The sequence below is a fragment of the Podarcis melisellensis genome, assembly GCF_964234715.1.
Source record: "Podarcis melisellensis genome assembly, chromosome: 3".
NCBI lineage: Eukaryota > Metazoa > Chordata > Lepidosauria > Squamata > Lacertidae > Podarcis > Podarcis melisellensis.
Window position 1 is genome coordinate 117,497,319 of NC_138530.1, and position 21,977 is coordinate 117,519,295.

The window sequence follows — 21,977 nt, forward strand, 5'->3', positions numbered from 1 at the left end:
GCATTTTTCTCATGTGCCCCATGTTTGTTTCCTTGTGCAATTCAGAATTGTTGCATGAATACAGCTTTTGAATTACAAACTTGAGATGCATATGCACACACGCATAGTAACTAAGACTAGACTTGCGACAGTGTTCATTTTTGCACATATAGCACTATCATCACAACACTCCAAAATTCTAACTGTGAGTGTGGACGTGAGCATACTGCCACAAATATTTGATTTTCAAAAGTAAAATACATGTTTCTTTTTCACACTACCACTCTGTCTATGGCTGAATCAACATCTACAGTATATTGTAATGATTGAGACCTGCAGCTGAGAAATTGATGAGCCAGAACAAAATTCACCAGGTCAAAACTCTAAATTGGCTGCAACTTTGGTTGCTATGCTGTATAGGTTGTGTTTTGGACAACAAAAACTTTCTTTTAAAAGAACTTGTTCTGGTTTCTCAGTGAAGTCGACAAAATTCCCAATGATTTGAATGGGCCTAAATTGCAGGATTGAGATATTTGTATCCTAATACATGGATAAAACTAACTTTTCATGAGTGATGAATGTCAAATGCAATTTTGCAGGTGCCTTGCATTCTTGAGCCACATATTGTGTTTGTATTTGAGGATCAGCTCAAATTGGCATTAAAAATATAGTGGCACAGTTCAAACTTTCAGCTGTGAATTCTTTACTCTTTCATTGTAAATAAGCTTAGTGAGTCAGCTTCGTTCGGAGTAATCTTGTAGATCGCAGGAGGATTACACCTGAGTAGGAGTTTTGAGGTGTGCTGCTAAAAACAGCTTCAGGTTTTCTTATTTGAGACATATGTCACATATGTGACATATTAAATCATATTTGTGTAAATACGTCTTAAAATCAGGAATTGCATGGAAGTAAGTTTTACTCAGCAATGATTTTCTGACTGCAAAGTGTAGGAACATGTTGATTAGCTAAAAGCAGTGCTTTTTTCTGGGGGATGCTTACCCCGAAACATTTTGTGAATCTTTGTACTTTTGTCCATTTACTGTATTTATTTCCCCCGATTTGAACTATATAATGGTGTTTTTATTGAGTCAAAATGAGAGTACCCCTAAATATTTTTTTAGGGAAAAAAGCACTGGCTAAATGTATTATATAATGTATCCAGAATTGCAAGATATCTGTTTCGTGACAGATAGTTGTCATAGAATATGTTTATAAACATAATGTTTTAATTCCTCAATCACTTTATAATAGTTTTAATGTTTCTAAACAATTGACACAAAATTCAACAAAGCAGATTATATTTTTAGTTCTTCACTGCACAGTATCCTGCCCAGCTGCTGCTTCCTCCTCCTCCTCCTCCTCCTCCTCCTCCTCTTCTTCTTCTTCTTCTTCTTCTTCTTGCATGAGAAGAGAACAGTCTTTCTTGTCTAAAAAAATAAAATCCCTAATGACAGTCACACAGTTTTGGAAAATAGATTTTTTTTAAAAAAAGTGACAAAATGGTGACAATATGTCTGTTTTAGAGCTATATAAAGAACCATGAGAAAGTGCTCAGCCTCTAATGAAGTAAAAATCCTTAAAAATGCTGAAGTTCACAAAAGGATGCAACTGTTGAGGAGGAAGTGAATATGTTTGTTATCTCCACTGATGTTTCAGATACTGATCAATAGGCATTGTGTGCTTAGTGTTGGGGAAAATGTAATATCTCCTCAGCTCATTGCACTGGAAACACAATCTATAATTATGTATTTTAGACATGTATTTTAGAGTTAGTTTTGAAATATTTACAGTGCAAATTAATTTTAATTCAAGTGCATTTTGAAATTAGATGAATGCTTTCTAGAGAAATAATGTTTCCCCTAATTCTTCAATCTATTAGAATAACTCTGATTTTCTTAAGGATTTCCCAAAGCAACATTAGCTTTCCCTTTCACTGCTAGGAAGGCGAAGGCAGTTTGCATGCACAAGCAGCACCCTGGCTTTTGAATACTCCTCCAGGGAGACTCTCCTAGTGCTGAATTTCACATCCTGTCAGCACCCATTTATAATCCTTGTTTTTTAGACCTGTTAGAGCTTTTTGATTAGTTTCCTGTCTTGTTTTATGCTGACTTTGCTGTTGTCAGTTTTACTATTATGATTTTACAAACTTGTTGGGTCGATGCAAGCATGCACATAAACTGAATGGGGAAGCTATAAAGACAGGAGTGCCTGGCGTGCTCTGGTCCATGGGGTCACGAAGAGTCAGACACAACTAAACGACTAAACAACAACAACAAATAAAGATACCAGTCCAGCATTTACACCACAGAGCGTATTGGCTGTTTGGGCTGGGTACTGGTTTATTTCCATGTGCTGGTTTGAGTGATATACATCCAAAAGTGAAGCATGTGTGCACCATGTATGTATGTATGTATGTATGTATGTATGTGTGTATGAGTTGTCTTTTAAAAACACAAATAACACTGAGGAAAATGGCTGCACATGGCATTTACAGAGAATTTAAATTTCATACCATTTAGATAGATGCAACATAAGGCTGTTCTAAGTTACAGAAGCTTGTGATTTTTACTTTATAAGAATTATTCTAATTATTGTAGAAATCCAGGCAATCTGTGCAGTTTGATAGCTCCATATTTGCTGCCTTCTGTAAGCTTGATTATATTTAGGTTAGGCCTGGATTAATACTGGTTTACGGTTACTACTTACAGCACATTATCATTACAGATCTGTATGTGTAGTTGTGGTAACTAATTAAAGTGCTGCAGATGCTGCTGCCTAAGCCAATTTAAGAACAAAAGCATGAATTTCCAGTTACGTGAGCTAGATAATGACAATTCCTTAACATGCTTGTTGCCCTTGAGTTATGTCCTGGTTAGCCGGAGCTGATCTGTGTCTCACTTTTCCTCAGTGCACATTTCAGCTGTTGGGTAGTCTGAGTTGCCTCTTACTCTTGGTCCTCCCTGCCACAAAGAGTCCTTACTGACAAGCTTCAGGTCATAAGCAAGTTGCATGTACACGGTGTAATTACTTCCTCCACTTCTTGTCTTACTGTTGTCTTGCTAGAATGTAAGTTTCAGTACTCACAACTGCAAGCTATCTGTAGCTACAGCATTGATTTCTTTCAAACATTTCTTTCTACTATGAATCATAATTGCTTCTTTGTTCAAGTTTTGAACAGTTCACAGTATTTCAATTAACTGCAAAATGTTTGTTTTTTAAAAATTGTGTTGAAGTCAGGAAATTATTATTAAGAAAATATCCTATACTATTTTAAGTCTTTGGGTGCCAGTGTTCCTTGTCAATGTAATTTTGTCCATGTAATATTTAGAATTTGGTGAGTGCAATCATTCAAACGTGAATGTTAACTTTACCAGACACCTCTTGTGGATGTTGGAAAACTCAGATACTTCAGTGAAGCATTTAAATGTGATTGGCAATATTTATTTTAGTATGCCTGAAAGCTGGATAAATAAATATCTATTCTGGGATATCCATAACATCAATCTGAAATGTGAATCTTGACAGTCACCAAATTTTGGGTTATTGATATAAAATATATAGGAAAATGTGGATTGGAGCTTTAAATATTAATATACACTAATGTTAAAAAATGCACAGTCCACCTGAGAAAACCTTTAACTTCACTTCTTAGATTTAGTATGCAGATTTGAATAGTGTCTCCACCCCCACTGGTCCTTTCATATAAATTTAAACCTAAATATGTAACATTTCCATTATTCACAGCACTGCTCACTATGCTTTAGATGCACAAACAAATTGTTCATCAAATTCTTTATTACTTGCCTTGTAGAATACAATTTTATGAATAGGATATAGTTGAGTAATTATAGGAACTATAAGGTTAAAAGGTTGCATTAGTAATTTGTGAAGCATTTCATATCACTTCTGCAGTGGTTCTTCCTTTTTTTATTTATTTTGCTGTTACTTTTAAGAAGAGTTGCCTTGGGCAAGGGTTACATACCAGTTGCTCCAGTCTTTCTCCTCCCCTTTCATTCACAGGAAGTAACTATAACCACCCTTTTCTGTCTTTGTTTTATACAAAGAGAAATCACCCCTTTTCTCACCAGTCCTAACTGTGCGGTGTCATCTGTCAATAGTGAGTTGGAAATGAAATTGGCATTCAAAGATTACATGGGATCTTGTTTTAATTTCCCAAAAATCTTATGCTGACCATTTCTTTGTTTTTTATAAGATTATGTGTGCATCAAGAAAACACGAGCACAAAATAATACTTCAGTTATTCCCTGTCCTTTTATTTTATTTTTAAAGTGTAAGTTGTAATCAGTTTCACATCTAAATTTCTGAAGAGTTATTCTCCTGGAGAGATCAGGTTTTCTTGGTTGAGCTAGGAAAACTTTAGTTCTCATTCACGACTTGTTTGCTTCCTACTCCCCAGCAGACTGTGTGGGCTCTATGGTTCTGCAACAAATGCAAAAGTGACATGTTTGAGGGATCTTTGGCAGTTGTGGAGGCTGGGAGTGTCTGGACAAGTAATTGTTTTGTTTGTTTTGGAGGTATGAATAATGGGAGGTATCAGCAGGTACGTTCTGTAGTCTCCCTGCGGAGACATGTGTCATATTTGAACCATGGGTGTCCTCCACCCTCTCCCACCAGCTACTCTTACATAGTACTGAGATGAAATAGCATGTGTTTTTTTACAAACCCTTTCGCACACATATCCCACAAAACAATTCCCCTCTTTTCTTTAGTCTCTTTCATTCACTTGTGGAACTGTTCAGGAGAAGAAGAAACACATTGTCAATACCAAGGCACCATGCTTCATTTGCCTTCACTAGTCATACCTAACTGCGTGACTAGAGTTGGATCAAGGTGTGTCAAATGTTGCTAAGGGCTGCCAAAAAAGGCCTTGGGGGTCACATGCGCCCCTCAGACTGTGCATTGGACCACCATGGCAAGCATTAGACATACTCCTAATTCATTCTCTCTCTCTTCAAATTCAGAGTTTGCTCTTAGAACAAAGGCCTGTTTCTCTGCCTCATCCAGATTTTAGAGAAACTGTTCTCCCTGTAATCCTCTAAAAACACAGTAGCTAAGGAACCTGGTCCTTTCTGTCCTCTCTGTAATTACAGCACTGCTCCCTACACACAAACCTAAGATAGTTGTTGGAAAAATTAATGGAACTGAAGAAGGGAGGAGAATCTTAGATTTACAAATACATTCCTGCCTGGTCATTTTTTTCCTTAGGTGGCCAAATGACCAATACTTGGCCGGTCTTTTCAGCCTCCTGTAAGAGCCGGTCTATGTAAATAATTGTTGTTGTTTAGTCGTTTAGTCGTGTCCGACTCTTCGTGACCCCATGGACTCTTCGTGATGCCAGGCACTCCTGTCTTCCACTGCCTCCCGCAGTTTGGTCAGACTCATGTTTGTAGCTTCGAGAACACTGTCCAACCATCTCGTCCTCTGTTGTCCCCTTCCCCTTGTGCCCTCCATCTTTCCCAACATCAGGGTCTTTTCCGTCTTTTCCAGGGAGTCTTCTTTTCTCATGAAGTGGCCAAAGTATTGGAGCCTCAGCTTCACGATCTGTCCTTCCAGTGAGCACTCAGGGCTGATTTCCTTCAGAATGGATGCGTTTGATCTTCTTGCAGTCCATGGGACTCTCAAGAGTCTCCTCCAGCACCATAATTCAAAAGCATCAATTCTTCGGCAATCAGCCTTCTTTATGGTCCAGCTCTCACTTCCATACATCACTACTGGGAAAACCATAGCTTCTACTATAACGGACCTTTGTTGGCAAGGTGATGTCTCTGCTTTTTAAGATGCTGATGTAAATAATAGTTGACCTATATATTTTCCTATATTAGGATAGGGAAACTATTTATAAACCTGTTTAACCATCAAGTGTGAAAATTGGGTAAAAAACAACAACACATTTACTGAAGGTTAAAACTGTATCATTTGGGGGCTTAGAAGAGTATGGTTTGCACAGCTTTTACAAACTATGACTCATAAGGATTATCTACATTCCTGTTGTGTATAAAGTGACTCTTGGCTTCAATGATAAAAGGTCACTTTCTGTAGTGTACAGAGGTTCAACAAATGTAAATATCAGAATATCTATTGAAATATTTTTTTAATGGTATTTATTTAGTGTTTCTCAGATGGACCTCACAGTTTGCATAAGATTAGGGCTGTGACCCACTTGGGGTTTGAAACGCACAAGGCTTTCCTCGCACAGCACTTTTGCACATTGTGCTTTGCAGTTGTATATGTCTTTGCGCACTAACGTTACCTAAAGCCAGAGTTACCATCCGTGTTGTCTGTCTGTTGTTTGGGGAAATTTTTAATGTTTGAAGTTTTATTCTGTTTTTAATGTTCTGTTGAAAGCCGCCCAGAGTGGCTGGGGAAACCCAGCCAGATGGGTGGGGTAGAAATAATAAATTAGATGATGATGATGATTGATAACAGTGGGTGTGCTTCTGAAGTAGTGCACATTGATGCTCACTACAGTGGTACAGTGGTACTCAGGTTACAGACGCTTCAGGTTACACACTCTGCTAACCCAGAAATAGTACCTCGGGTTAAGAACTTTGCTTCAGGATGAGAACAGAAATTGCGCAGTGGCGGCAGCAGGAGGCCACATTAGGTTAAGAACAGTTTCAGGTTAAGAACAGACCTCCAGAAAGAATTAAGTTCGTAACCAGAGGTACCACTGTACTTTCCTGTCCATCGTGTTTTCCGAGCGCTGGCAGAAACAGCAACACCTCACCGCACTTGCACAGACATTTTTCCTTCTTCATGTTTTAAAATATCACACTTTTTTATTCACTGGAAGTCAAGTAGGAGAGGGGGAGTGGCACAGCCCTGCAATGTCACTAAGTCCACCACAGTAGGAAGTGACCTACAGAAACGCTATCTGTGTACACTTGGTAGAAAGAAGTGTTTAAGAAGTGCATTCTTGGCACAAATTGGATTAAAACTGTTCATGCAGAATACACTTTAGATCAACTAGTCATGTGGGGCAGGATCCACATGGGAACAATGTTATATGTAAAGGGGGGACCCCTGACCATTAGGTCTACTTGTGGCCGACTCTGGGGTTGCGGTGCTCATCTCGCTTTATTGGCCAATGGAGCTGGCATGCAGCTTGCGGGTCATGTGGCCAGCATGACTAAGCCGCTTCTGGCGAACCAGAGCAGCGCACGGAAACGCCATTTACCTTCCTGCCGGAGTGGTACCTATTTATCTACTTGCACTTTGACGTGCTTTCAAACTGCTAGGTTGGCTGGCAGGAGCAGGGACCGAGCAATGGGAGCTCACCCCGTTGCGGGGATTCGGACTCCCGACCTTCTGATCGGCAAGTCCTAGGCTCTGTGGTTTAACCCACAGCGCCACCCGCATCCCTTATGTTATATGTACAGCACCCCAAAAATGCATGTATATATGAATGCACGTTGGCATTTCAACAACAAACATTTATTCTTATTTTTATTTTAAAGTTACAATAGGATGGAAAAGGAAACTTGTTTGTTTAGAAGAAACTGTGAGAAGCAATTTGTCTTCAAGTCACTTCCTCTGAATGGAGCATTTTTTCCTCTGCAGAGAAAACCACTTATACCAAGTGGAGAAAGTGAGCCCTTTCGGCTGCCCTAGGGAGTGCTCAGCTGATCAGTGCTGACAGGGAGCCCTGCTTGCAAAAGGAGGAACTGGAAGCTCCACTTTAAGTTCCCAATTGTTCCTTGAAGCCCTGTCTGAAACTACTCCACATCTGATATCACATATGACATCAGGTGTGGGGCAGGTGGACATGGATTGTGGGAAATGGTTTTGCTGGGCCTAATTAGACCAGAGAGGCTTCCCACAGTTGTTACCGTATATGAATTAACTACTGATGCCCTACGCCTCTGTAGTGAATGTATGATGCTGCCTTACTGTCAACCATCCAGCTCAACAATGCCTGTTCCATCTTTTCCCAGGTTGGAGAACTCCAACTATCATCAACTCCCAGAAACGTTCCTTTCCATTAAAGATTTTATTTCCTAATACTGAGTAGAAAGAAAGTGATAATGTGCATTTAGGTCATCTCACTTTAATGCTAGAATTAGATTTTCTGATGTAATTGCTAGCAGCTAGACAAACTGGTTTGAAATGTTAATTTAAGAATACAGCTCTTGTGTCAATTATAATATGTAGGCATGAACGGGTTTTTGTTTTTAGTTTTTAGCAAGAATACAAAATGAAGTCCTTCCTTCACATTTATATAATATAGAACATGTCTTAGCCAAAGCAAACAAAACCACGAATGCTTTGTTAATCATCCATAACTAATTTGTACATACTCTGGAAAGAAAATTGAATCTGCTTGTGATGTAACTTTTTATATGGAATTGGTAAATTAAAATGAAACAAAGTTGAGCAAATATTGACAATAAAATGTATGTCATAGGCATTGTTTCTTGATGCAATATGATAAAATACAATATGATAAAAGTTGACTGGCAAAATAAGTATCTCTACATAGATTCAAAAATAACTACATATTTTTAAGAATGGTAAAGAACTGCTGCATATACATACATACATACATAATTTTATCTCTATGATTATTGCAGAGGAAAGAAGTAGGCCACTTCAGGGGATATGTGAAACCTATTTCCTTTTGTGTAGAATGCGCTCTTTGCTAAGGTTGTAAATAAATGTATACACAATTGACTACAGTTCTCTTCACTGAAATATATAGGCTGTGTTTATTAAGAACAATAGCATGCAGAAACATGCATATATTTACATAAATCCTAATCCTCAGGACTCAATGTTCTGTTGTTATTTATTTCTCCTCTGATGATAACAGCTTTATATATCCAATTCAAATTTGCATACTTTGTGACATTGCTGTTAAGAGTACACTGTGTATCATTAAACAGTTTCAAAAGACATGGGAGGTGTTGTAAAGGTGAATTGGGAAAGACAACAACTTTGAACACCTCATCCTTAGTGACTGTTTGCATAACCGTTTTGCTGAAGGTGCTTCAATTCCAGTACCTGTGTTCTCTATGTATTTCTGAGTTCTCCCTGTTGCTCTTATTTTCACTCTCAATCATATACAGATTTATTTTCACATAGTTGAATAGCATTCTTAACATGGCGTTTAATAGAACTGGGCAGGGCAAGGCACCTAATTCATGTTTGAATCATGGTTTCAAGTTGGCTGGTTTCAAACTAACTTTAACTGTGGTTTTGTGGTTCAAAAATCCAAGGATCTGTGATTAAGCAAAAGCTTCTAAACTCTTCTTCTCATTTGTGCCAGAGGAGGGGAAGGGAAGCTTGGAAACTCAAGGCTCACTCAGGCTTAACTCATCTAAACACAGCCTTAGGCTGCTTCTTCCTTTCAGAAAAGACTCTGAGAGGCAAATGATTTGGGCATTGTGTTTTTATGTGTTTCGAAAGGTCTGCAACATTCACCTGAGAATCTCCAATGAAATTCTGAAAGATAGAATCATAGATTCATATATATATAAGAAGACATTCCAACACTTTCTTTCACAAGGAACAAAGTAAACTAGGTTGATTTAGATGTATTATTTTCTTAATTTTATTATTAAACAGGGTAGGTATATAAACGTAGCTCACATAACAAAGAAAATGCATATAATATTTAAATACATGCACATGGGTAAATATCATCATTGTTCTGTCATATAATTTATAAGTTGGTGCTCTTCGTTGGCTCAGATGTAGTGACTAAATTTTATCATCTGTGCTACTTGCCAAGTAATGTACCGTTGAGTTGTAAAACATTTTCAGTAAGCTGGGACATTTATTCTTGCAGAACATAATACATTTATTCGCAAATTCCATGTCAGAATTACCCACCTCTCACCTTATAAATCACACACACAAAAATATTATTGGATCCTTTGAATGTGCACAGCGTGTCGTGTATTTAAGTCACTGTATCATTTTTCCAATATGTGGATAGAACCCCAAATGTAGAAAATCTCTTAAATGCTTGCTGCACTATCTATACAGTCATACCTCGGAAGTCAAATAGAATCTGTTCTGGAAGTCTGTTCAGCTTCTGAAACATTCGACTTCCAAAGCGCAACTCCTGCCTGCAGCCAGTCGGAAGCTGTGGAAGCCCCGTCGGATGTTCGGCTTCCAAAAGAACGTTCAAAAACCGGAACACTCACTTTCGGTTTTTGATCGTCCGGGAGCCGAAATGTTCGACTCCCAAGGCATTCGGGAGCTGAGGTACGACTATTATATTGTTGGCAGCAACATAACCCTCATTGGCTAGTGAATACAGTGGTGCCCCGCAAGACGAACGCCTCGCAAGACGAAAAACCCGCTAGACGAAAGGGTTTTCCGTTTTGGAGGCGCTTCGCAAAACGAATTCCCCTATGGGGTTGCTTCGCAAGACGAAAAAAATCTTGCATCCCCCCCGCGGGTTTTTTCCGCTTTTTCCGCCCTTTTCTTAAGCTGCTAAGCCGCTTATCAGCTGTTCCGCTGATAAGCCGCTTAACAGCTGATCGCTGGAAGCCGCTTGACAGCTGTAGCGCTAATCCGCTAAGCTGTCAATGGGCTTGCTTTGCAAGACGAAAAAACCGCTATACGAAGAGCCTCACGGAACGGATTAATTTCGTCTTGCGAGGCACCACTGTAGTTGGCTGAGACGAAAAACCTGGCCATTCTTCATGTACCTCCTCCACAAGAGGTCCGGAGGGTGGCAACACAAGAACGGGTTTTTGCTGCAGTGGTTCCCCATTTGTGGAATGCTCTCCCCGGAGAGGTTTCCTCTTGTTGATGGTGTATTTTGTGTTTTTATTTTGTGATTTTATCTTGTGACTTGAGACTCGAGAGTATAGGGCAGTATACAAATTTTAATAACAACAACAACAACCACAACCACAACAAATTACTCCTCTATACTATTTTGGACAAATTCTGTAAGAGCTCCTGGAAAAGTTTTACGTTAATTTTCTTTTTTATGTTGGTCCAGTGTTCAGATGCCCACCTCCCATAAAAATAGCAGCAAGAAAGAGACCATTTTCCAATGGCCAAGACGGTTTCCCACTTTCAAAGCTAGTCCCACTTGCCTCCAGCACAGGGTGCCCAACACTGTGCCTTCCATATGCTTTGGATTTCAATTCCTATTAGCCCCAGTCAGCATGATCAGTGGTCAGGACTGATGATACCTGTAGTCCAATAACATCTGGAGGGCACTACATTGACTAGCTCTGTTCTAGCACATGCAAGGAAAGTATGACCATTTTGAATTGTGTGTTTGGGTGTATAACTTTTTATAGGGTTTTATAAACAAGGATCATAGGAATACTAAATGATACAAATAAAAAGAACAAGTGGCCTTGTGGTGCAGCAATAAAACTGCTAGCAAAGTTAAGCAGGGTCTGGTGTGGTTTCAGTACCCCTTCCAACTCTACAATTCTATGATTCTAAGTCTTCTCGTGTCATTTGTACATCTCAAAAATAGCATACAAGATTTGTAGCAATATCTACGACACATGGTTCATTGTTAGTGGTCAATGTAGAAGTTCATGAACTGGTTTAAACAAAAGTGAAGGAGAAACAGAGTAGAACAGAATTAACAGCTAACTTTCAACATCGCAAAGCCAAATGCCTAATCAGGAACCCTTGTGCTTTTGCTTACATTAAATAAGAGTAATAATCATTTTCCCTCTTATATTACCTATGAAACCATATAAAATGTTAGTCTATTGATGAATGTGGGAGTACAAATAGTAATTTATGTTTAAATTTAAATTTAGATCAACCAGATTGAGCCAAATGCTGGTGGGGGGACTGTTCATTTTCTGGAATATTGACATATGTTGTTAAATTAAACCACACCAGGGTAAAGCCATATTTTATCTGCCTGTGTGTCAATCTTTGTTGTTTCTCTCTTTGTTAATATCTCAAGTAGAACTGTTTCCCAAACAGTTTTGTACCAATTGTCTAACATTGCACCAGAAAGATCTTTCCAGTGTCTGGTTATGTTGTGTCTTACTGCTTGTAATAAATGGCTTATTAATTCTTTATTATGTAAATCCTGGTTGTTGTACTGAACTATATTTAATAAAGCTAATTCTGGTTTGACTTCCAATTGTTGTTTTGTTGTCTTGTTAATTTTTTGGAATGTTGAATACCAGGAAGTTTGGATTTTTGTCCGCATGTGGTGGAGCCGCCCCTCCAACAATGCAATGAGGTTCCTGGATGGACCATTGCCTGCTTTCTAAGGTTAGGTATCACCTATACATGAATTTTAGGGTTAATTCTGTATTGCTGGCTGAAATAGACTTAAAGACTTGAACTTTTGTATTTAGCTAGTAGATCAGTGGGACGCAGGTGGCGCTGTGGGTTAAAGCCTCAGTGCCTAGGACTTGCTGATCGAAAGGTCGGCGGTTCGAATCCCTGCGGCGGGGTGCACTCCCGCTGCTCGGTCCCAGCGCCTGCCAACCTAGCAGTTCGAAAGCACCTCCGGGTGCAAGTAGATAAATAGGGACCGCTTACCAGCGGGAAGGTAAACGGCGTTTCCGTGTGCAGCTCTGGCTCGCCAGAGCAGCGATGTCATGCTGGCCACGTGACCCGGAAGTGTCTCCGGACAGCGCTGGCCCCTGGCCTCTTAAGTGAGATGGGCGCACAACCCCAGAGTCTGTCAAGACTGGCCCGTACGGGCAGGGGTACCTTTACCTTTTAGTAGATCAGTAATTTCCATTTCTAGTTTTGCTATTGTTGTAGAGGTTTCTTTTTTGATATATGATTTTTCTTTGATACAGCTATCTCTTGTCACTGCTTTCATGGCTTCCCAAAGGTTGGTAGAATTAGTGATGTCATTGTTGTTTTCCTTAAAATAGAATTGTAGGGTTTCTGCTATCCTTTCTCTGGATAGTTGGTTGGTCACTAAAATAGGGTTAAACGACCAGGATGGCAAGATTTGGATTTAATTGTCCAGTCCAGCTTGAAAGAAATGTAAAATTGAAATCTTTTGGATTTTCTTCACTTGATATATCATATAAGTCCCACTTTTGGAAGAGTTGTAGTAATTTGTGTGTGTCTTTTGTTTTCTTTTTGGGATTTATCTTTTAAAAGGTTCCAGCACTGGAAATGGTGGGTTGGCTTCTCTGGTGTGCCTTCACTTGCTGAGCTCTATGTTGCCTTGTGCCTTTGCCTCCCAGTAACTGGCAGCATTGGGAAGCCCAGTCAGCAACCATTCCCACTGCTTCTGCTGGTGCTGCCTCTGAACACATAGGAACATGGCATATTGAGTCCGATCATTGGCTCATCTTGCCCAGCATTGTCCACACTGATTGACAGAGGGTTTCCAGGGTTTCAGGCAAGTTGTGTTCTCAGCCCTACTTGGTAGGGTTGCCATATGTATGGGAAATCCCGGACATGTCCTCTTTTGGGGGGCCTACACCCCCATCCACAGGGATTTTTGCATTTTATAGGAAATGTTTTGGTTTGGGGGGGCGATTTGAGGATATTTATTTATTTGTGTTTTTTAACTGTGCTCTGAAAGCGGAAGCAGTTGCTTTGGCCGGAGATGAGCGTTCACGAGGCCCGCGTACTACCAGCGTCGCCACCAGGCCCATGCGCATCTTTCCCAGCTTGGGCTGGCAGTAGCCTCTAAGGAAGCCACCATTGCTTCCCCCTCTTGCTCAGTTTCGGCCACCCAGAACACGAAGTCTGTGAGTAGCGCTAGAGGAGGCGGCAGCGGTTGGCTATTCCCCCCCCCCCCCAAAAGCTCAAAAACGTTGTTGGCTATCTCATCAAAGAAGCTACCGATCGTCCGGATTTTCACTTCCTAAAATATGGCAAGCTGGAGATGCTGGGGATTGAAGCTGGGACCTTTTGCATGCAGACCATGCGCCCCCCCACTGAGCTGCAGTACTTGTTGTTACAGCTCTGAGTTAGTGTTACTGCTCTTAATCAATTTATGTCATTTCTGACACACTTTTATAATTCAGATCTTGAATATTTCTGGTATGTGCCACATTTTAAAAACATTAACTTCTCCATTCGTATGCATCATCATTCTTAATAAACGTTCTGGATATCTTGAGCCATGATTTTGCTTTTAAGCACCTTTTCATCGCAGATGGCATTTGGGCCTCCAAATCTTCCATCCAACTGTCTAAATTATTTTAACTGACATAGTTTCTAATTTACTCTCTCCAGTTGAGAGAGCTTCCCGTAGCTTGTCTATTTTAGCATTTAATTGCTCTATGCTTCCACAAATTAGATTCTGTAGTGATCCATTTTGCTCTGTTAGTGAAGCAGTGATCTCTTCAGCATAGCCTAAGTAATATGGAACTTGTGATGTAGTTTAAAGACCGTCATCCAGGAACTTCTGGACTTGTTTCACTTTGGAGTGTTTGCAGCAAGTGAAATAGCAATATTACTACCATGCATTTCTGAATTGTAGCCAATTTGACTGAAAATATTGCCTTATTTTCTGTCAATTATAATCTCTTTGTTTGGTGACGGAGGGCTGAAGGGATGACCTGGTTGAAAAGCTTAAGCAAGTGCATCCTGTGTATTATTTAATTGGACTACATGTAAAGTAGAACTTTCAATTAGCACATTTATGATCTCATTACTTTCTCTCCTTCAGATACCATAGTTACTATTGTGCTTTTTTCTATTTTTGACATACTCATTGAAAAAGCTTTGAAAAAGCAAATGCTCTCTTGCTCTGATCACCTTAGTATTTTTACTGTGGGTTTTTTTAACGTACTGTATTTTAACATACTGTATAAGACACCCCCATGTATAAGATGCCCCCTATTTTGGGGGACTCCAAATTAAGAAAACACCCATCAGCCCTATCCGTGTATAAGATGATTTAAACCTAATTTTTTGGTTTAAAAAACCAAGTCTTATACACAGAAAAACATGTGTATATTCAGAATGGCATTTGTTTTTGATAGTTACTTTGAAACTCCACGCGGAAAGCTACAGAATAAATTAATCAAATTTTGAAGTCTTGTCAGTTTTACATTTGTAATTAACCCTTGTTCTATTTATTTTTAAAACAGAAAGATAGCAGTACAGTGGTCCCTCGGGTTAAGTACTTAATTCGTTCTGGAGGTCCGTTCTTAACCTGAAACTGTTCTTAACCTGAAGCACCACTTTAGCTAATGGGGCCTCCTGCTGCCCCTGCGGCGCCACCACACAATTTCTGTTCTCATCCTTAAGCAAAGTTCTTAACCCGAGGTACTATTTCTGGGTTAGCGGAGTCTGTAACCTGAAGCGTATGTAACCTGAAGCGTATGTAATCCGAGGTACCACTGTACTGTGAAGTGTAATAGGTGTATTTTATTCATCATATTTGTATCCCATCTTTCCTCCATGGAGTCCACGGCAGTGTACATTATCTAGTCCATTTTGTCTTCACAACCATCCTGTAAGTAAATACCTGCCCAGTGCTGACCCAGTGAACTTACAGATGATTTCTTTTTTTGCCCAAGTTTAAATCTCTGCTGTCATGACCCCAGAGTCCAGCAGCAATCAAATTAAGGCTCTGAGCTGGAGGCCACAGTCTCCAACTCTGGATCTGGAGCAGGTGCAGGGCTCAAAGCCCGTTCCTGGAAGATTGGCATTCCATTCTCAAATCAGAACACAACAGGACAGGACAGATGTTCCATAGAACATTGTAAGAGACCACAAGATCAAGCTGTGGTGAAGATTCTTATCAAGATCATTGATAAAACAAAATAATATTACCTTTCTATGTGGAGAATATAAGTGGAACAAATAAAAGGAAAAACTCCAGGGAAGCGTTGAAGACGTCACAGTACCTCTATCAAATCAGAAAGAAGCTGATACTAAACTATTCCTGCATGCCCAGCGTGCACCCAAGGAAGGCTGCATGGATGTCATTATTGTATGAGAGAACACAGATGTAATCATCCTAGGTGTTCCTTACATTCTTAAGTATTACAACATAACTGCACCTATGTTTCAGAAACCTGGATTACAACAATCGAGGTATAGCTGGTGTGAGGCAAATTGCTCCTTTTATAGGACACATTGTACTTAAGGCACTCCATGGCTTCTGTGCCTTCATTTGTTATGACATAGTAAGAGATTTATAATGATTCTGATAAACTTGCTGCACTAAAACTTGTTCAGCCCTGCCAAAAATTTGTGGTGAGGTTTTCACAACTTACTGAAGCAGTAAATCAGAACCATTACAATGCCTTGACATTTTTACACATGTATGACTGTAAGAACACCGCAGGTGCCAAGGAGTTACACTGCATCACTTTTTTTGCCGAAAAAGGTGTAGTAGAATTGCATCAACAGACATATTCCTGTGCCATGCTAATTCAGAAAAACATTCCAAATCCAGATGGCAATGGATGGAAGATGGCAGAGATACCTCGCAGAGTATAAACCAGCAACAAATTCACTTCTGGAACTGTTGCACTGCAGATGTGAGCAGTCTGGCACAGTGTTCACATGCAGCTGTATAAAGAATGGTTTGACACGCATGACAGTATGCTGTGCATAATGTTATTTTGACAACCAAGCTGCTGAAGATGAAATTGACTTTGAATCTTTCCTTGAATGGTGACATTTTAGGATTAGTTGCAACTTTTGAGAAATTTTTGTTCTTCAACTTTGATATTTTGAGGGGTATATCAGTGCAGGTATAGTGATAACATACCAGCATGATACAAATCTGAAGTTTCCAAACGTCACCAGAGGCAGCCCTACGTATAGCGCATTGCAGTAATCTAACTTTGAGGTTCCCGGAGCATAGACAACAGTAGTTCAAACTTGTTTTAAAAATAAAATAAAGTATTCTTGTAGCCATCAAATGTAGGTATTTATTTGATGGAAAGTTCTAGTAGGATATGATTTTTCTGTCCCAAATTTGTGGCTTAAAAATAGCTTATGGAGGATGTTTATGATAATTACACTTGCCCAATGTTTCTCCAGTATCCCAGCTATAAAAAGAAATGAATGCAGGCCTGATAATTTGTGTGTGTTTTCCTAAACATCCATGTGGAATTAAAAATATGATGATTCTAGCTACCTCCCCCCACAAAAGAGAACAAAAGTATTATTAACCACTTGTTAACTATTATCTAAATAAAAATATATTGCTACTACAGTTATTATTTGCCTAGAATAAAATGCACTAATTCAATAAAAAAAATTCCAAAGGCATTTCCTAAAGGTACTTGACATTTCTGCCCAGTAGGATAAGTCAGAATGTAATATGTCATCCCTGAAGAATACATTGTTTAAAAAAAACACTAGTGTTATCTGTCAGATTATGCACAGTAATATTATATGGAACTATTAGCGCATGTAGATACCTTATGAGTGAATTTCAAAAATGCACCAAACACTTGAGAAGGATTTAGTCCCTCTCAGAAGAAATACTTAAGAATATGCAAATACTCTCCACCGAATCAAGTTGAACAGATGCTACTATCACAAACAATGCAAGTTCTCCTTTCTGTGGCCTCTGCTGTCAATCAGTGAACAAGATTAAGGTCAAAGGTTCTGATAATTGTAAAAGGAAAAGTGTGATCAGCAAGCTTCAGTTCATTGTACTAATATGAACAATAATTATCTGTATCGTGAAAATAGATAAACACTGCAGCTCCTTTTTTGAATAAAGATACAATGTTGGATATATCCTAAAAGTACTGATTGAAACTCCTTAATTCGCATGCCTCTTGCAATAATATTATAAAGCCATACATACAATGTTCTATTTATATATGGGGGGGGGAGGCAGAAAATCTTGTTGGCATTTCCCCCAGCGAAGTACCATTCTAAAGCTAATGTCCTCTTCATTAAAAATTATTACTTTTTTTCTAGCCAAATGGTAATTATTGTTTGAAATATTTTTGCCAAAACTTAAATCCTGTCCCTAGACAGCAATTAACCTTGGCATTAAGGGACCACCTATAGGATGGCCTCACATTTATCAAATTTTAGTTCCGTTGCAAGTTCACTGTCATGCCACTTGCCTACTCTAACAAGCAGAAAATGTTTTTCTTGATATTGGTCCTAATGGAAAGGGATTTGTAAGCAGGAATGTACAAGAGTTTACTGAATGTTACATATGGGGATTTAAACAGTTTAAAATCTAACTGCGAATTCGACCTGAGAGAGACTATAAGCAAAAGCACCTGTCAAGGATGGAGGGGGAAAGTCCTTTTAACTCTACCTCTCCTGTTACAAGGGAATAGACATTTAAAATGATGGTATTTACCCCTGTCGGTTTTCCCCAAATCCCCTCAGAGTTCTCCCTTTTTTGTTGGAGAGAGTGTGGTCAACAGGCTCCTCCTTTATGGCAGTCTGTTGGTAGTTTTTAGGCTTCATAAAAAAAATCAAATATATTCACCTCTTCTCCCGCAGTTACGGATATATGGGACTATTAACTTGTTCTGTACTTACCTTGGCTGGAAGAAACAAAACTATTATCCTCATTTGACCTTCAGCCTCTTACTTGTCAACATAATTATCATTTATATCCTTTGCATAATAATATAGCAATGTTTTCAACAACTGTTATTGACTCCTGACTTATGTTTGCTTTTCTGTTAATGTAGTTACAAAATATTTGTTATAAATAAAAATTTATTAATAAAAATTATTAGAAAGCAAAAACAAACTCCTTAACAGGTTTACATAGAAAGTGAACTAGCAAAGAAATGTTTGTTACTTCATTTTCTGTGTAACTCTGTTAAGGACCTTGTTACCTCTAGTAATAGTATTTTCACAACAAGTATTATTATTATTATTTCATTATTTATACCCCACCCATCTGCCTGGGTTTCCCCAGCCATTCTGGGTGGCTTAGAGCACATATAAAAACACCAAACATGAAAAACTTCCTGATACAGGGCTGCCTTCAGATGTCTTCTAAAAGTTGTCTCCTTGACATCTGATGAGAGGGCGTTCCACTGCCGAGAAGGTCTTCTGGCTTGTTCCCTGTAACTTCACTTATGAGGGAACCACCAGAAGACCCTCGGAGGGGAGGACCTCAGTGCCCAGGCTGAGCGATAAGGATGGAGACACTTCTTCAGGTATACACTTCCACTGCATTGTGTTTTACCAATGATAAGTTATTGGGGGGAGTATCACATTTTAACAAAGCTTTATGTGTGTGGGGGAGAATGCCAGTTAAACAGATAGACATTTGGTAGGGCAAGATCTGGACAGTAACCTTGCTGAAGCAAAGCAAGCTTGCATTTGGTTGGAAACCTCATGTACACTGCTGCGAGAAAAAAGGGGGAGTGCATACATTAAATAAATGCATATTATTATTAATACAATCTTATAACCATATTATTTAATGACTTTTCTTTAAGGAATCTCCTTCTGGACGCCGGAAAGCTCTTGCCACCAGCAATATTAACATGAAGCAATATGCAAGTCCAATGCCTACACAGACGGATGTCAAGTTAAAATTCAAGCCTCTGTCTAAGAAAGTGATATCTGCCACCCTTCAGTTCTCTTTATCATGTATTTTCCTGAGGGAAGGGAAAGCAACGTAAGTTTTATGTGAGGTGATAGATGGTGTTTTTTGTTTTTTTAACCCCACTTGCCCAAAAAACTCATTTTGAGCATGCTTATTGTATGTAGTGAAAAATGCTGTGTGATTTGATTTATAATTTCTTACCCATGCTATAGTCTCCCGTGGCACAGTTGGTTAAGAGAATGATTTGGAAGTCCTGGTGCAATCCCCATGAATTTGTGCAGGGCTTTAAGTAAGCAACTATTCTCTCTGCCCCCAGTTCATAATATGAGATAACAATATGGGGCAACTGTACAGAGTTTCTTGTTCTTGTTAGGGATGAAGACATGCAAAGCCTGGCAAGTCTGATGAGTATGAAGCAAGCAGATATTGGAAATTTAGATGATTTTGAAGAAGATAATGAAGATGATGAAGAAAACAGAGTGAACCAGGAAGAAAAGGCTGCAAAAATTACAGGTTTGTTTTCCTCCAAGGATTAATAATTAAAACCATGTCTTAACAGATAGGCAATTCTTAACCTTCTATAAAATAATGTAAAGTATTGGGATTGTTTACTGTTCGAAATTTCTTCTAAACCGCTCTAATGGTACCATTTGACAGGTGGTACGGACAGTTGGCATTTGTGCATCTTTGGAGAGCAGGAGGAGAGCCTGTGAGTCTGGCCCTCTCTGGTTTAATGGACTAGAGGCAAAACTACTTCAAGGCACAGGGAGGGGAGATTCCTGCATCTGTACTTTAATGTCTACTAGAGTCCTGCTGGAAGAGTGAAGGACTTACCTGTAAAGGGAAGGGTGGGACTGACTGCATACTGACAGGCCACCAGCCTTTGCAACCCTCCTGACCTTGCTTCTGGGGGTGGCCACATGCAGGAAGAAATAACCTGCTTGAGTGATAATTCTCCTGTGTTGCAGTAAAACTTTAACATTTGGGTTGCCATCATCTGGAATTATTGTACATTCTGAAGACTAGGCAAATCAGCCTGAATCCACCTGTTGAAGATAGTCGCTTTCTCCACTGGTAGTCGCTTTCTCACCCTATCTAGCTAAGCACACTTGCCAGCACTTTAGTAGGGTTTTAGTGCTTTTATAAAAAATGTTGGTTTTCTCAGGCCTCTGTGATCTTATTCTCCACAGGAGGCACAGACCATTGGCAGCATTTATATGAAATTTTCCAGTCCTGGAGTGTTAGTTAATATAGACTTGAATGGGAGATAGGTAGGAACTAAGACTTATATTTTATTAAGCAGATACACTCCATGACATACCTATTTATTGGAATTCCCTGTGCACTCCTTGGTTCTCCACACCAGTCTGCATCATTCATTCATGGTGCCAGGTGTGTATCCCTCCTGATGCAAATAGAAGCCATGTGTGAGGCACCCTGGACAGCATGTGTAAAACATTTCTTTGAAGATTTTGTCTCATTCCCTTAGTTCTCATATCATAATATAGATAAACTTGTAAGCAAGCATAAGCATGTGCAATTGGAATAATCTCATAGGATTAAATCTGATACCGCACATGCATCATTAAAATGGACTTCCACTTGTGTTGTTGAACCACATCTTCCTTTTCTCTCCTTTGCACCCCTCAATTTGCCCTCAAAATCTGCTCTGGAGGATTTGGGGGCCCTCTGGAACAGAAGGGGTGTTGGTTGCTGCAGAAGGTGGGAGAGGGCAATGGTCCTGTTACACAAGCAGAAGTCCACTCCCACAATGTGGGGTCCCACCAATTTTCTTTTTCGCTTTTCCTCCTGTCTCAAAATCCTTTCCTTTGCTCTGTTTGTTTCTTCTATCAAGTTTTGGATTGGAAGCTCCTTGATTTGTCCTCTTATATCATGGAAATGTCATGCACACTGATGGTGGCAATAATAATATAATAATTAATATAGCAGCTCTGATAAACCCAGGAACCTCACCTAAATGCTGGAGAGGTTGCACCACTATAGGTACATACCTCCACATGTGGTGGGAATGCCCCAAAATTTTACACTTTTGGACATCAGTCCTACAAGAAATATGTAAAATAACAAAACAGGTGTTGGAAGCAACTCCAGAACTGGCCCCATTGAATGTTTTCCAAGACAACAACACACACTCACAATACAAGAACTCATAAGCCACCTACTCTCAGGAGCTAGGAGCATCATAAGTAGATACTGGAGGGACCTGTCAGGAGTAAACATGGACCACTGGTACCAAACCGTATGGGAAACAGCCATACTAGAAAATCTAGCCAACAAATTGAAATTAGCACGTGGACAAACAAAAGAGGTTGCCTTCAACCATGCATGACTCCCCTTTGTTACATGCACAGCCCAACAAGACAACAACATAAACCCTCCAACAGTATACAAATTGATATGGCTAATTTGACCCCTCACACACACAAACAGAGCTTACTGCAATCAACTGAAGTTCCCCAATCTCCCTCACCACCAACAAAAACTAACAAATGAATCAAATAAATAACCTATCCATTTGACAGTGAAACCA

The 21,977-nt window shown here is 39.4% G+C and overlaps 1 protein-coding gene across 4 annotated transcripts in view; it reads left to right on the forward strand.

The window, feature by feature from the left end:
• The window catches only part of EHBP1 (EH domain binding protein 1), a 265,000-nt gene that overhangs the window by 76,225 nt on the left and 166,798 nt on the right, over window positions 1–21,977 (forward strand). For all 4 annotated transcript variants that reach the window (XM_081906038.1, XM_081906040.1, XM_081906039.1 and 1 more), the window contains exons 6-7: window positions 19,317–19,498; window positions 19,800–19,939. In XM_081906038.1, the coding sequence (XP_081762164.1) occupies window positions 19,317–19,498; window positions 19,800–19,939 (322 nt within the window). The remainder of the gene's footprint in view (window positions 1–19,316; window positions 19,499–19,799; window positions 19,940–21,977) is intronic.